The sequence below is a fragment of the Oryctolagus cuniculus genome, chromosome 1 (assembly GCF_964237555.1).
Source record: "Oryctolagus cuniculus chromosome 1, mOryCun1.1, whole genome shotgun sequence".
NCBI classification, from domain to species: domain Eukaryota; kingdom Metazoa; phylum Chordata; class Mammalia; order Lagomorpha; family Leporidae; genus Oryctolagus; species Oryctolagus cuniculus.
This window is the reverse complement of record NC_091432.1, coordinates 60,266,069-60,282,031: the sequence shown is the minus strand read 5'-3', so window position 1 is coordinate 60,282,031 and position 15,963 is coordinate 60,266,069. Positions and strand designations below refer to the sequence as shown.

At 52.7% G+C, this 15,963-nt stretch overlaps 2 protein-coding genes across 2 annotated transcripts in view; both read right to left on the bottom strand.

The window, feature by feature from the left end:
- Window positions 1-448: 448 nt before the first annotated feature.
- On the bottom strand, window positions 449-7,718 carry TPP1 (tripeptidyl peptidase 1). The gene is made up of 13 exons (XM_070074294.1): window positions 7,607-7,718; window positions 7,419-7,490; window positions 7,014-7,153; window positions 5,656-5,806; window positions 5,322-5,449; window positions 5,001-5,179; window positions 4,695-4,893; window positions 4,356-4,544; window positions 4,030-4,099; window positions 3,073-3,193; window positions 2,812-2,970; window positions 2,506-2,631; window positions 449-2,327 (listed from the first exon to the last, which is right to left on the bottom strand). The coding sequence occupies exons 1-13, from the start codon at window positions 7,648-7,650 to the stop codon at window positions 2,187-2,189; spliced, it is 1,719 nt and encodes a 572-aa protein (XP_069930395.1). The 5' UTR covers window positions 7,651-7,718; the 3' UTR covers window positions 449-2,186.
- Window positions 7,719-8,405: 687 nt separating this feature from the next.
- Window positions 8,406-15,963, bottom strand: part of DCHS1 (dachsous cadherin-related 1) — a 35,371-nt gene continuing 27,813 nt past the window's right edge. Inside the window, exons 14-21 of the mRNA XM_051851319.2 lie at window positions 13,833-14,711; window positions 13,599-13,712; window positions 13,218-13,429; window positions 12,974-13,128; window positions 12,688-12,818; window positions 12,292-12,575; window positions 11,820-11,958; window positions 8,406-11,488 (exon numbers count right to left, since the gene is read on the bottom strand). Coding sequence (XP_051707279.1) covers window positions 8,877-11,488; window positions 11,820-11,958; window positions 12,292-12,575; window positions 12,688-12,818; window positions 12,974-13,128; window positions 13,218-13,429; window positions 13,599-13,712; window positions 13,833-14,711 — 4,526 coding nt within the window. The 3' untranslated portion in view covers window positions 8,406-8,876. The remainder of the gene's footprint in view (window positions 11,489-11,819; window positions 11,959-12,291; window positions 12,576-12,687; window positions 12,819-12,973; window positions 13,129-13,217; window positions 13,430-13,598; window positions 13,713-13,832; window positions 14,712-15,963) is intronic.

The window sequence follows — 15,963 nt, the reverse complement described above, 5'->3', positions numbered from 1 at the left end:
CGCTCCCCGACTCGCCCCGCCTGTCAATATTTGCTCGGTCCCTGCGGCTTCCCGCCTCCTTTCTTTGCCTCACGGCGGGTTAGGCGAGGAGGCAAGGGGGCGGAGACCAATCCGGGAGAACTACGCGGTCGCCATTCCACCCTCCACCCCGCGGTGCTCCCAGTCGACTCCGCACTTGTGGGTCCCGGGCTCTAATTACGGGTCGAGGACTCCTCATTCAATCGGACGTTCCAAGACCTTGATTTGGGGCTCATCGGCCCGGCACCCCTAGTCTGCCAGTCCGCATTTTCCTGGTTTCCTTATTCAACCTTTTAAAGGTTCAGAGTGGCGTTGGAAAGCCCCCTCCCAAGCCAACTGCCTGCAAGGGAGAGTGCCGCATTCAGTGATGCTGTAGATGGAGAGGAGAGTATTTCAGCCTAAGGAAACAAAATCACATCAAGCGAAAGCATGAGGTTTCCCATTCCGCAAACATTTATTTAATTCGTATTTGCCAACTCTTGAGCCACTCTTGACTGGGAATACAAAGTTAAGTAGGACAAAATTCTAGTTCTGTAGGCACCAGTGGTCTTGGAAAAGGAGGTAAACTGGCAATTTCAATACCATATGGGCGTTAACGATGCTAGAGGTAGGCAGTGCGTGCAGTGCAATGGAGGAAGGGAACAATTGCTGCCTACTTCCAGGTGCCAAGCGCTCCGTCGGCATTATTCCACTGAATTATTCCCTGATTGTTATGAAAGACAGGTAATGAGGAAATGGGCTCAAGGCGATAAACTCTTTTGCTCAAGGTTCTCATTTGTATTGCAACCAAGGTTCACTCAGGTTTGGTTACAAAAATCTAGGATTTTTATGCTACACAAAAATCAGTTAGCTTCTGGGAATCTAAACCTTCAATGAGATGACTTTAGAGCTGAGTCTGTAAAGAATCCTGGAAATTAACCAGGCATTTCTATCAGGGGTGGCTTCAACTAGGGCGAGTTCCTTAAGGGAAGGAAAAATGATTTTGTTACTCAGGAGCAAATAGCAGAAAAGGTTTGTGAACCAAGCCTGAACTTTATCCAGTAATTTTGAAGGATTTTAATCAAGTAAATGGCCTGAGGAGGTTTACATTTTACTTTGGAAAATGTATTAAGGCTGGGTAGGAAGCATGGACACTATTTTTGCAAGGGCCTCCTGCATATTCAGAAGAGAGAGAATATGGTTCAAAGCTAATATGGTAGCACTGGGAAAAGAGAGAATGGGTAAGTTCTAAATATATTTAAATATAGTTGGAATGCATTGTAAATTGATAAACACTTTTTTTTTTAAGAGGCAAAATCTGTAGGGATGTTGATTGAATATGGTGATAGGTGAAGGAAATAGAGGAGTCAAGGATGGCACAGATTTCAGGCTTGGTTGGAAGAGACATAATGTTGTTTACCAAAGACAAATAATAGGTCGAATATTTTGGGGTTGAGATGGAGTGAGATAAGTATTGAGTATCACACATCTTGTATTTGAGGTATCCATCACAACTGTATAGAAAGTCTGATTTAGTGAGATAGTGATTGCTGTAGATGCCATTGATTTGTTCCATGGGACAATGAGTAAGAAAAGCAAATGATTAAGAAAGGAGCAATGAACAACTCTAATATTCTATGAGAAAGCAGAAAAAGAGAATTCCATGGAGGAAGAGAGGGATAATCAGACAATAAGTTAAGCCCAGGATGCTAGGGTAGAAAGGAGAATGGGCAGCTATGATGGAAAGGTATAAAGCAAAGATTGGCAAGTGTGTACTGGATGAAGTAGCAGGGAGGCCACTGTTTCTTATCAGGGGAGGAAAGAGTAAAAGGGGAGAGCAGAGGTCCCATGCCATGAATTGGGACAAGTGAAGAAGTAAAATAGCATACACAGTCAATGTAGAGAACCCTTCGGAAAGGCCTGGTTAAAGAGAGGAAGAGAGGAGGCAGCCACAAAAACACTGGTTATAGCATCCTGTTGAGAACTTGAGGCAAGAGTAGAGACACCTGAGTATGACAGATAAGGGTAGGGTTGGGAGTCAAGTAAAGCTCACAGCATTTCAGGGTTAGGGAGATAAGCTGAAGCACTCAACAACTGAGGGTTCAACAGAACTTCCAACAGGGCAGAATAAGGGATGGAGCCACTAGCTGTAGGGCAGGAGAGAGGACAGCTCTCGGGACAGGAAAGGGTCAAGGGTTGAGCAATGCCTTCAGTAGAGCTGGGAAGTTGGGTGTTCCCCAGCCTGTCACAGGATCCCAGCCAGGGCCAGAGCAGAAACCCTGACCCTCCACCTCTTCATTCAGACAGGACTCATGGCAGCCATGGGTTACCTAGGAAAGAGGTGAGCATCAGATCTGGGCTTGCTGATAGCAGTACTAACAAACTCTATCTTATCATCCTGTGTTCACATCCCAGAGGCTATCTTACCCTATCAGAATTCCCCCCAAGTTCATTTTAGCACTCCCCATACTCGTATGAAAACATCCACACCCTCTCTTTCACACTTACATCAAAGAGTCCTGCCCCATGCTGCTGGTAGAGCCTTGGGTTGAGAAAGCCAAGAGGAGGACGACCGCTGAGGAGTCTGTGCTCATTTATCAAGGATAGCAGTCCCCCAAACACTGGAGTAGAGGCCTGAAGAGGAGAAGGTACAAGTACAGGTCAGGGGTTCAGAGTGGGTGGACTTTGAAGGTTGGGGGGTGGTATGTGAAAGGATCAGAGGTCTCTGAGAAGTCAGGAGTTCTGGCTGCAAAGTTTTGTTTAGGACGTGGGGGTAGTCCCTGAGTGAGCGTTCGGAGCTAGGCTGATTCTCACCGAAGTTCCAGACACCCACGGAATGGGCACTCTGTTGCTGACCACCCAGTAGCCATCAGAAAGTGCAGCTACATCTGGGTAGGCACGGCCACTGGAATTGAAGTAACTCTGTGGTGGCAGGTGGGGGCTCGAGTTCAGGAACTGGGTTACGGCTTCTTCCTGAAAGGCATTGCTGAATGAGCACCGACCTGTGACTTGCTCAGCAGTCTGCTGAACTGAGGCACTTCCCTCCCCCACCCATCCACACAAACATGCTTGTACCTGGTATGAAGGCCGTGGAAACACATTGCTGAAGCCACCGCCACTGATATAGTCAACAATCTCATTTGTGACGCGGAAAGGATTCTGGAAAGATGTGCCTCCCACTGTGGTGACATAGGGGCTGAGGGCAGAAGACAGCATTCGTATTGAAGGGGACCCAAGAGGACCTCCAAGAGGAGGACCAAGATGTATGAGGAGGGATGAGTACAGCCTGGATCTTCCTGGAGACACTAGACACTCAGGAAAGCAAATGCATTGTGTTGCATGAGAGGTTTTCAGCCCTCAAGGCATGGCCTGAGCTGATTATACACACTTCGGTCTATACAATACTCACCAAATCTTTTACCAAAATGTATGGTGACTGAGGAAGAGGAACACTGGGAGCTGTGTCCCACCCAGGAGACTTGGGGCCTAGGATCCAAGTCCCTTTGAGAAAGGTCTACCTCTCTAGCCCCACATTTTGAGAGCTAGAGTAATGATTCCTTAGTGGGTTATAAGGAGCTCTTTTAGAAGGAGGTACCAAGCAATGGAAATGCTTCACATATCAGAAGATTGGGTATTGTCTGGGGAAGTGTTATATACACTTGTGCACCCAAAAGCAAGTGTGTGTAACAGGTCATCATCAGGGGGAGTATCTTTGTTTTCATTCATTACCCTCTCTACCACTTCCCAACTTCATTCATTTCCATATCTGAGCTCTATAAGTATTAGAGTTTTCCACTTCATAATACAGTTTACAAACCAAGATAGAAAAAAGCCCTGGAAATAATATCTAAGGACTGACTGTGGAAAGTTGGATTATTAGTGAAGAAGAACGGGGAATTCAGAAAACAGGACAAGTCAAGCTGATGGCCAAGATACAGGAGCACCTGGTGGGGTCAAACCTGTGGTTCCAGATCATGAAATCCCTGGTGAAAGGTCTGTGGTGACAGGTAATGGGTGGGGCGGGGTGCTTACCTGGAAGCAGGGAAGCTAGGACGGAACTGGTGTCTTCCAGAGACGGACCAACAGCCAGCCCCACTGTCACCTGGGACCGAGAGCAAGTTTAGCACTCATATTAGCTGGTCAGAGGTTGGTAAGTGAGTTCAGATGTTAGAAGGGAAATTCAAGTGTCAGTTATTATTGCAGGAGGTCAGAATTTAGAGGTCAGTTCAGTGGTCTCTGTTGAGAGTCTGAGTTTAGATGAAAAGTCAGAGACAAGGAACATGGATCACTATGAGGTCAAAGCTCTTAGTGAGGGTAGGTGGGGCAGAGGGAAGTCTGTACTTAGGGTAGAAGGTCACCTGAGGCAAAAAGCAGTGTGAGACCCCGAGCAGCAGCCTTCATGAACTCAACGTTGACCCGCTGGATGTAGGCACTGCTGAGGGAGTCCTCGTCATCTCCGTAGCTCACGGTATGCACTTGTGGCAGGGCTGACTCATTACTGAGCAACAGGAGCCACTGCAGGAAGGGTTCCTGTGCCTCATGTCGGCCTGGATGGTTTTGTTTTGAGGGGTGGGTACAAGGGTAGTCATTGAGGGACTGTCACACTCTCTCCAGCTCATGGTATTCCCCTTGATGGAGCAGGGATCAATAGCCACCCTCCCACGCACTTCCCCACCAGCTGGTCCCCTTGGCAGTACCAGGGCTACTGTAGACCCAGGTGGAGATGTTGGCGCCAGCACTCATCAGGTACTGCACATCTAGGCTGGCCTCAATCCCGGCTCGGCCTCGGCCCTGTTTTCCAACCACTCGGGCTACAGACGCCTGGTGTGCAAAGTTGCTCCCAAAGAGGCGCATGAACTCAGCCAGGTCAGAATCATGGAAGTACTGCTCCAGAAACTATGGAGGGAGTCACAACACAGATGACGAGGGTAAACTCAGGTGGGAAGACACTGTGGGCACTTTGGGGAAGTTGTCAGGATCCTGAGGCTTTTTGCTTGGCTCACCTGGGCACAGGCCTGGCTGTTGTTGGTGGTGCCAGAGCCCACATCTTGTGCAGTCAAGTTGTATCGCTCACGGATCACAGAGGGGGTCACTCCCAGGTGCAGGCCAACAGTCCCAGCCACCTGTGGCTCAGGGCGTTGCCTCAGGGATGATGTGGGGGGAAAGCGGTGCAGTCCTGCCACTGTGGAGGAGGGATCAGGCTTGAAAAGGAGGTCTTACAGGCTTCAACACCCACTTTACCTCTGATGCCATCCCATAACCCCAGTAGAATCTAAACTTCTCCAGCCCCAAGCCCTAAGCCCCACCAACCCTGTTGGGCTTACCAAAGTCCACATGAGGGGCCAAGGCCTGAGGGAGACGGTAGGGATGTGGGGATCTTACAACATGGGTCTCTGCGGGTCCTCCCACATAGCGATGAAACTCAGCCCCAGAAAGCAGCAGCTCTGCCTGTCTGGACGTCAGAGATCAAGGAACAGAAGCCAGAAAACACAAAATAGAGCAGGGGAGGCATCGCTGCAGTCAGTCGTCATCGTCCCTTGTATTAGGCACCACCCACGAACTCCCAGCAAGCTCCCAAATCCCTCCCACTGGGACAATTAGTCTCCGTCTCTCTCACGGGATGACTGGTGTTCTGCATGGACAATCATTTCCTCTCACCGAACGCTCAGCCAGCAAGTCAGAAAATCCTGTGTGGTTACTGAATCGCATTTCTGGGCTCCAGCTGCCAATAGCCACTTGTGGACTGTGTGGAGGGTTAGTGCTGATGGCCGTACCAGCTCAGCCACATCCTCTAGGGTCAAGTATTTTCCTGCGGAGATTCAGAAGAGTATCTTGCCTTTATTCTTTGCTTTCCTAAGTTGCTGTCTTTGACCCCAAACAGGAGACATCAGGACTTCCTAGGGAGCCTGGAGCAGGATAAAGAAAGGCTTTGCAGGTGCTGTTGCATATGGCGGACAGGAGAAAAAATGCTGGAGAGACTTGAAATACCATGACCAAGAATATGGATTTATCCTAAGGCCAGTAGGTTGCAAATGCTGCACTCCAGCCTGCATTGCCATGATCATGGGCGGGGGGTGCAGCAGGAGGGGAGGCGGGGGGGTTGTGAAAATAAAAGTTTAACAAACATAAACCTTCCATTTTAGTTTTGCCTCCAGTAAAATTTTTTGAATTTTTTGGAATCAATTATAGTATAATATCTTGTTTATCTCAAATCACCATATTTGTTGATTTTAAGCTCAACGTGATGATGAATCACTTTTTCCTACCTAGAGCCATACAAACTAGTTCTCGCCTCTTGGGTGATTTGAAACTGCCCCTCTCCTCTGCCTCCACCCTTCTCCCTCACACATGCTGCCCCTGCCATGAAGGACTTTAACCAAGGGAAGGGCACAATCCAGTATGACCCTTGTAGAGAGTGCTGTGGAGCTCGGTGGGAAGTAGAGGGAAGTGGGCTGGAAGGAAGGAGAATGCAGGCCAGTGAGGGAGCTGGGCAATAGTCCGGGAGAGAGAAAACACTGAGTTGGTGGCACTGAGGGATGGCCAGAGTGGACTAATACAAAATTGATTGAGGTGGATGTGGCACCTATCGTCTGAACAGAGGAGGTCATGAGAAGGGATTGGAGGTGAGGGGAAGAACTTGAGTGGATGAGAACCTGCATGCACTGGGTGCTATTTCCCCATTTTCTGGTAACTGGGTAGCAGTAGAGTTCAGAATGTGAACCCAGTTCTGGTCATACAGCCTATGCTTTTAACCACATCCACTTTTTGGTTTCTAGACTGAGAAACACAGTGGAAAGTTTTGGGGAAATAATGTGAGTTAATTTTGGAAAGTTAAGTTCCACTGTACTCATTCAGAAACTCTTCAATAACAGCCACTGCTGTTCATCTTCCCTATACTCCCCCATGACAGGTACTGAGAGAGCATGATCCTGACATGATCTGCACCAGCCCATGCTCAATCCAGTCCTGTGTCCCTCCAGTTCATCCCACTTCCTGCCCCCAGTCCCAACAGGCACCGTATCGAGGAGAGCCAGGATCCGACACAGCCTGCACCAGCTCCGAGAGCCTCTTCACGTTCTGCTGTCTCAGGGCAAAGGTGAGACTGAGTTCTTCCTCGGGATCCACACGTCCCAGGGACACCCAGCCTGGGGGCAGCCTGCAGGGTCAGGAGTTACGGACATGGACTTAGTTAGGGTGGGAATGGAAAATATGGATCATGGAAAGTTCCAGATTAGCAGTTGAGATCATGGGTAGGATCTCAGAAGTGGCTATGGACCACAGGAGAGCAACCACAGGGGACTGAGCTTGGAAACCTGGGGCTGAGCCTACGGTACCGGGACGAGGGAGGCTAGAACCAAAACAGTGGGTGCAGAACAGGGCACTGCAGAACAGGGGAGGCGATCGGTACTAAGTTAACTCACGTCCACCGCTGGTCAGGTTCTGGGCTGTAACTGCATTTGCCAGCGACGAAGAGGGCAAGGAGCCCTAGGAGGCTGCAGGGAGGAGCGGGTGGGTTTCAGCGGGAGCTGGATCGTCACTGCGTTCCCACCTCCAGCATGTACTCCCTCCAGCGTGCTCCCTTTTCCCCAACCCTCCCGTCATTTCTCACCAGCCTCGGAGTCCCATTCCGCCTTTCTGCAGGTCTGCTGTCATGTGATGGATCACATGAGCTCTCTGTTCCACCGGCACTTCCAGGCTGCCTAGTAACTACTGACAGTGCTGGCTCCTCCCTCACAGGGGCTGTCCTGAATGCTGGAAAGGGCGGGGCTGCCACTCGGATTCTCCCTCCCCTGCCGGCCAAGCACTTGGTAAGCCCAGTACTTCCCACAGGCTGCCCTAGAGAATCACAAGCTCTGGAGGCCCACAAACCTGACTTCTTCCTAGCTGCGTATCGGGAAAGAAAACTCTCAGAGCCCAAGTTTCCTCATATATTTGACGGCGATTATATAAGTGATCTGCATCATGGACTTGCAAAGAAAATTTACACTGAGATAATGCAAGCGAACTGCCCAGCAAAGTGCCTGACATGGCAAAGACTCCACAAATGCGATTTCTTATTACAATGTGGCTATTTAGTGGTCCAAGAAAAACAAATAAACCACTGGACTGCTCTTGTATCCAGCATCACCTCTTTGAAGATCCTCAGGTTGACATCCTTAGGATCCCTCCCCACCCAACCCAGTCCCTTTCCAGGTTACTGCTACAGCCGAGCCCCAGAATGATTTCTTGCTCAATCAAGAGGCAAAAAAAAAAAAAAAAAAAAAAAAAAAAGACGGCAGAGAGATATGATTGTCGGCCTCAGGCAGGAATCCTGATGTCCCCAGGTGCACCACCCCTGTGCCCCTTGAGGTGTCCACAACACGGATCCAGGTGTCTTTCAGTCATCCCCACAGAACAGAGCCGGAGGCTGGATACAAACTGCAGTTTATTAAGGCTCCAGAGTGAGAATTGGCACTTGTTCTGGGCAGGGGCAGGGGTGTCAGAGGAACCCAAAGGAGCTGGGCCCCAACAGGTTGGAGGGACCACCCCCAACCCCCTACCCCCCAATAAATAAAGTCTCAGCTCCATCTCAGGGTGCTGGCACAGGGCAGAAAGCCCTCACTGAGAACCCAAGGCCACCACCTCCTTCGTATTTCTCCCCACATTGGACCTGGCCACAGGTCAGTGACAAACAGGGCCTCTGGTCCTATTGCTCTGAGGGGGCTGGGGTGAAATGTGGGACCTGCCCCCACTGGAGGAGTTTGGGATGGAGAGCCAGGGCCTGGTGGTGGCCTCCCCATGGCCAGTCATGGTTCGAGGCTGCTCAGGGCAGGCTCAGAGTGGGGCCTGCGTTGGGGACACAGTGTGCATCCCAGGTCGGGGCCCAGCCTGGGCCGCAGCTAGATGTGCAGCTCTGTGTCATCGGGTGGCTCCAGGCCGGACTCTGCGCTGAGTGCTGAGGCTGAGGGGCCCTGGGCCACTCCAAATGGTGAGACGACAGGTGAGCGAGCAGCCAGAGGAGATAGTGAAGGTGAGAAGCTGGGGGACATGGCAGCTGAGGACAGGGAGCCTTCATGGCTGATGGGGGAACGGTGAGAGGCTGGTGGGAAGATGGCCCGGGTTGCAGCCGTGCTCGCTGGCTTGGGGGGCACAGACTTGGCTCCAGGGTGTGCCACGGCAGTGATGAGGGGTGGTGGGTCAATACGGGGAGCAGGGGGGCACGGTCGAGCTTCATCCTTGAGTCGAGCAATCTCTGTGAAGACACTGGCCAGTGGCTGGAACTGAGGGCACCAGCTCAGCAGGTAGTCCCAGTTATAGCTGCCACGGAGCTCCTCCTCACCAGCCACAATGGCCGTCAGTGCACCTGCCACACATGGCTTGCCATCTGCTGGAAAGCCATAGTCCCCGGTGGGTGCAGGGCTTAGGCCACAGCCCCCCAGGAAGGCCGTGGCAGTGGCTGGGGGGCCCTCCTCGCGGTACAGAGTGGCTCCCGCACCTGGCAGCAGCAGCCCTGCCTTTCGACCCTTATACCAGGTGTCTGGAGCTGGTGGTTCGCAGGATGTGTCACTCAGTCCATCTGCATCCTGTTGGATGCCTGAGTCAGGGCCACGGGCAGCCAGGGAGGAGGCCACACTGGCCACACGGGGGAACTCATTGATCATGCGGATCTCATCATCCTCTGCAGCCTCTGCTGAGCCTCTGCCGCTTGAGTGTGAAGGGTCCAGGGAGCCCCCTCGGGGATAGGGTCCTCCAGCTCCTGGCCCACCATAGCTGGGGAGAGTCTGGTGATACAGATGCTCTGAGGGCGGTGGACTGGGTGGCTCCCGGCCCAGCTTCTGAAGGGAGCCACTGGCTAGGGGTGCTGCCTGTGACATGGGGCCAGGGGCTGCCTCAGCCTTGCGGCTGCGGGCCCTAACAAGCCCTAGGACCAGAGCGGCCAGTGCAAGTACCACCACAACTCCCAGGGAGGCTGCCACAGCCCCCACCAAGAGTAGGTTGAGGTCAGGTGCCAGACCTAATGCAGTATGGGTGATATCCACAGTCACAGGCACGGTGGCGCTCCGGGATCCAGGTAGGGGCCCCCGCGCTACCACCTCCAGTCTCAGCTCCCGTGGTGCCTCACGCCGCGTCCGGCCTCCACTCCCAGAGGTGGCTGTTCCACTGCCTGGTGCCCGGCTGTCCACTCGCAGGTACAGGGCACCTGTAGTCTGATTGATACCAAAATAAGGGGAAGAGGTGGCAAGAGAATATAGCACCAGACCATCGGCACCCCCATCCTCATCTGTGGCCTGAACATGACCCAGGCTGTGGCCACGCCGGGCGCCTTCTGGCACTTGGAAGTGGAAAGCTGGAGCCAGGAATACGGGGTCATACTCATCCTCTCCAGTCACCAGCACGGACACAGTGACAGAGGCGGAGAGATTCCCAGCATCGGCAGCACCCACCAACAGCCGGAAGCTTCCTGTGTGCTCGTAGTCAAAGGGCATTCGTGCCCGCAACTCCCCTGTTGAGCTGTTTAGTGCAAATGCCTCTCGGCCGTCAGGCCCCGGCCCAGCCTCCAACAAGCTGTAGTGGAGCTTGCCAAATGCCCCAGCATCCCCATCAATTGCATGCAGAGTGGTCACAAGAGTGCCTGCAGGCTGGTTCTCAGCCAGGCTGGTGCTCAGCAAATTTAGTGGGAAGGCTGGTCCATGGTCATTCACATCCTGGACTTCGACTGTCACTGGTGCCAAAGCAAAGTGTGCCCCGGCAGGGTCAGTAGCCTGAACCACAAGCTGATGTCGAGCCTGTGTCTCACAGTCCAGCGGGTGGGCCAGTCGCAAGGTGCCCGAGCTCTCATCCAGCTCAAAGAGCCCCATAGGGTCTCCTGAGCTGAGGGTGAACCGCACGAGGCCATGTGGGCCAGGGTCAGCATCGGAGGCCTCCACATGCAGCAGCTCAGCTCCAACAGGAGTGTCCTCAGGTACTGCCACACGATAGGATGCTTGCGTAAAGACAGGTGGGTTGTCATTGACATCTAGTATAGTGACAGTGACTGGCACAGCTGAGCTGCGAGGTGGCTGGCCCCGGTCAGCTGCAGCCACAGTTAGATTGTACTGTGTTAGGCTTTCAAAGTCTAGAGGCTCAAGTAGCACCAGGCAGCCCAGTACCCGGGAGCCTGGTCCAACACCCTCCCCAGCCTCAGCCAGGCGGGGTTCCAGCTGGAAGACTTGGCCTCGGTTGCCACTGATGATGCTATAGTCCACAGCAGCATGGGTACGGCTTCCGTCAGCATCTGTAGCCTCCAGCGTGAGGAGGGTGGAACCAGGAGGCAGATCCTCAGTCACAGCCACACGGTAGTGTGGCAACGTGAAGCTTGGGGAGTGGTCATTCTGGTCCTGTAGCTGCACGTGCACCGTGGCTCGTGCTGCCCGACCTGGAGCCCCATGATCTCGTGCTTCCAGCACTACATCCACCACTCCTGGTCCCTCATAGCCCAGGGCCACTGCTCCCACTGTGGTGAATAAGGTTCCTGAGATGAGATGGGAAGGGAAAGAAACACATTCAGCAGTGGCTGAAGAGTGAGTCAAGAGAAGAGTGGCCCTTAGGGTCTAGGAAATGGCTCTGGAAGTCAGACTCTGGGGAATGGAGGGCTGTGTGCTGAGCGACTATGCGATAACCCAAGGATCTAAAGCTCAGCTTCTAGATGTGTAGTTAGCAAATGGCTTAAAATAAAGAGAGAAGATATCCTCCCTGGCTCAGAGATCTAGGAGTCAAGACTTTGGCTCAAATGTTCTAGGAATGAGGTCAGAATATGGCCCAACATGGTCCAAGATGAGGGGTCAGTTCCTGGGAAGACATACCATTGTTGGGGTCAACACTGAAGCCCTCAGCAGGGGAAGCCAGGTGGTAGGAGATGAGACCATTGGCACCTGAGTCCCGGTCGGTGGCAGAGACAGAAAGAATGGCACTGCCTGGGGGGGTGTGTTCAAGCAGAGTCACCTGAGGCAAAAGGAAAATTGTTCATGGCCAGGCTTCCCAGCTGCCCACTCACCCTCTGCTCTGAAGCCGCTCCTAAGAGCTCTGCTTGGCATCCAATCCCACTTTAAACCCAGACTCCCTAGTATTTGAAAGAGTAATGCCCACCATCCCCTTCCCCCTTTCTGGGCGTTCTGGATCCAGAACCCAGACATACCTCACAGGCTGGTCTGGGCTGGGACCCTTTCATCCCTGGATGAACTGCAACATCCAACCCACCCTGCTTCTAGTCTGTCACTCTCCCCCAGCAGGAACAACCCTGGGCCCAAAAACGGGGACATCCCGGGCTGTGGGTACCTGGTAGAGGCTCTGTGAGAAGGCAGGGGTATTGTCATTGACATCCTCCACAAGCACCGTGAGGTTAGCATGGCCCTCATGAGGGCCATCATGTGCCAGCAGCTGCAGGTGGTAGCTGTCACGCTGCTCAAAGTCCAAGGGGCCCATGAGGGAGATGCGGCCTCCATAGCGGCCAACACTGAATGGATCCTGGGGCCCAGATGGGCTCAGCACATACCACAGCACCGGCCCCGAGTCCACATCATTCCCGGTTACTTGTGCAATCTCAGAGCCCAACAGTGCATCTGGAATACACGGGACAAGGCTGTCTGGCATGGTTCCAGGCACCCCTGGAGCTCCAGGGTCGGGAAGAGGGCCTCTGCCGCCCTTTAGACCTCTCATTTACCCAGTCCTCACCTTCTGACACCCGGAGCTCCCAGGGCTGGGGGATGGTGGGGCGGTTGTCATTGGTGTCGATGACCATCACTGTCAGGGTAGCTGAGCCCACCAGGGCTGGGCTTCCTCTGTCTGTGGCCATCAGCACCAGCCTGGACACAGAGGTTAATCAGGGGGTGGGTCTGGAGGTAAGGAGAAACCTTGGACAGAGCTTGGGGTTGGGGAATTCAGGGTGTGGCCTAGGGACTGAGGGTGATGCAAAATCAGGCTTGACACTGGAAAGACCTAGGATGGGGTTGTGCCTCACCGTGTTTCAGCCCAGATCTCACGGTCCAGGATGGCTGTGGTAGTGATAGTGCCTGTGGCTGGGTCTACCTGGAATAATCCTCGTGCTGGCTGGGATGCAGCCAGACTGTAGGATATCTGTCCTCCAGAGCCTTGGTCCAGGTCATCTGCCTCCACCTGGTGAATGTAGGAAGCTGCTGACACTAGCCTGGCCACAGATGAGTCCAACCAGCCCCTGCCTCCCCTTTTCCCATCACACGCCACACCTGCAGCAGAGGCCCTTCTAAGGGCCGGGACTCAGGCAAGAAAGCCACGTAGTGAGGCCGCAAGAAACGGGGAGCATTGTCATTGGCATCTTGCAGGGTCAGGGTCAGCACAGAGAAGGCAAAGGCTCCTCCACTCTCTGCCTGCAGCACCAGCCGCAGCCGCGGACTGGCCTCAAAGTCCAGCCCCTCCGCTGAGCGAACTGTGATGGCTCCTAAGGGGAAACAGACTGCATCAGTGACAGCCCCTTGGCTCACCCTGGAACCTCCCTCACTGAGGTCCCTCAATCAAAGGCAGCCCCTCCCCGCCAAAGCCTCCTCTGACCCAAAGCTCTTGCTTCCCCAGAAGCCTGTCCACTCAGAATCCTTGCTCCCATCCCTTACCTGTACTAGGCTGGATAGAGAATGTCCCCTTCTCATTCCCACTGAGAATGCTGTAGGTGATGGGTCCATTTGAGCCCCCTGCATGGACAGCCTTGGGGGAGGCAACAGGAGTCCCTGAAGACACAATGGCATTGGTTGGACAATGAGCATTAGCTGGGGGAGTTTGGAGGACAGTCACAGTGAGTTACCCTAGCCACCCAGGGATACAACCTGAGAGACATGGTGGGGACCCACCTGGAGGTGCATTCTCACGGAGCGTAGCCTCGCTACTAGTCCGGGGGAAGCGGGGCCCACGCTCAGATTCTCCCTGCAGTCCAACAATGACCACACCGGTGGCAGAGCGAGCTGGACGGCCAAGGTCAGTGGCCACAATGAAGAGAACACGATCCCGAGGGCCCAGGGCTACAGGGGAGCGGGCCACACGAATTTCACCAGTGTATGAGTCCACAGTGGTGCCAGGAGGTGGTGTGCCTGCCAGTCGGTATAGAATGGAGGCGTTGGCACCCGCATCACGATCTTCTGCTCGTAGTGTGGCCAGAGCCAAGGTTGGTGTACTGAGGCTGGGGCCTGGGCGGGGCAGGCGCAGGCGCAGAGGGCTGGTGGGAAAGGTGGGTGCATGGTCATTGACATCACGCACTGTGATAGTGACAGGCACTGTGGTACTCAAAGGCCCAGCTGCTGCACCATCCACTGCGGTCACAGAAAAGGCATAGCTGGGACACTGTTCTCTGTCCAGGGTTGTCACAGTGCGCAGTTCCCCAGAGCTGGGCTCTAGCAGGAAGACTCCTGCTGTACCTGCACCCAGGTAGTAGGTCACACGGCCATTGGCCCCAGAATCAGGGTCATGAGCCTGTAGCTGCAGCAGCAGGGTTCCTGCAGGTGCATCCTCGGGCACCTCCACAGAGTACGCAGGCACAGGAAAGGCTGGGGCGTGATCATTGGCATCCAGCACTGTCACTGTCACAAGTAGAGTGGCACTAAGAGCTGGCTGGCCTCCATCCCGGGCCTCTATCCGCAGCTGGAATGCTGGCTCTACCTCCCGATCCAGTGGCCTCATGGTGCCAAACTCCCCAGAGGCAGGATCTAGGACAAAGGCTCCTGCAGGGTCTCCATCTGCAGAAAAGGACATACACATAAACAGACGTGGGTCAGCACACGAGGCCGGCAGTGACCGATGGGCAACAGCAGAAAGAGATGGGCAAGGGGAAGAAAGAAGAGACTCTGGGAGAGAAGCCAAGAAACAGAGAAGTAGACAAAGAAAAACACAGAGAAACATGGATGGGACAAGAAAAAGCAACTGTTTATACTCAAGAGTATAGCTGGGAACCCTTAGAACTTCCCTGAGATTCTTTTAAAAAATATTTTTGTTTCCATTTATTTGAAAAGCAGAATGGGGGTGGGGGACACAAAGAGAGAAAGCCAGAGAGACAGACAGACAGATCTTCTATCTGCTGGTTCTCAAATTCCCACAACAGCTGGGACCAGGTAAGGCCAAAGCCAGTAGCCAGGAAACCAATCTAGTCTCCCACATGGGTGGCAGCAACCCAAGAATTTGAGTCATCACTGCTGCCTCCCAGGCTGTCCATTCACAGGAAGCTGGGCTGGATCAGAAACAGAGGCAGAACTCGAACCCAGACATTCCAATATGGGATGTAGGTGTCTCACTCGGTGTCTTCACTGCTGAGCAAAACTCCCGCCGCCTCGAGACTCTTTCACACATGTGAGATCAAGACGAGCTTCACAGCACTAAGCTATTATATGCCTCTTTCATTCTCGTTAACTCAAAAATGTAGTTTGCAGATGTTACATGACGTGCAATGTCATTATCACTTGATTAATATAATGTGTGTTTTTGTACTGTGTTTGCTGGAATATTCTAGGTAAAAAGTTCAGAGCATGAATATGTGTGTTTTCAGATTCAGTGTGTGTTGGCCACCTTCAGTTGCACTTGTTGTAATCTCTGTAACTGCATTATTGTCCAAGAAATTCTAACATTTCCCTTGTGTCTGTGCAGAAGCACACCTTGCAGTAAACTTCTTTGGCTTCTTTTGCAATGATACTGTAAAATTTTCTCAGTGTTAGAATCGAATACAGTAAATATTGATACATCACACAATAATTCTTAAGTGTTCTCAAAAATTAAAGAGTGTTAAGGGTTTCTGAGGCCAAAGTTTGAGAATGACAGCTTTACAGGGAGAGACAAATGAAACAGAAAAAAGATAGGAAAATAAAAACAGACATAGAGAGAAGTGGAGAGCTAGATAGAGACATACCCAGATACTCTGACATATGCATGAAAGGAAAAATGAAAGATACAGAAAGAGGGGAAGGAGACCCTGAAACACTGATTAGAACTGACAGTGGC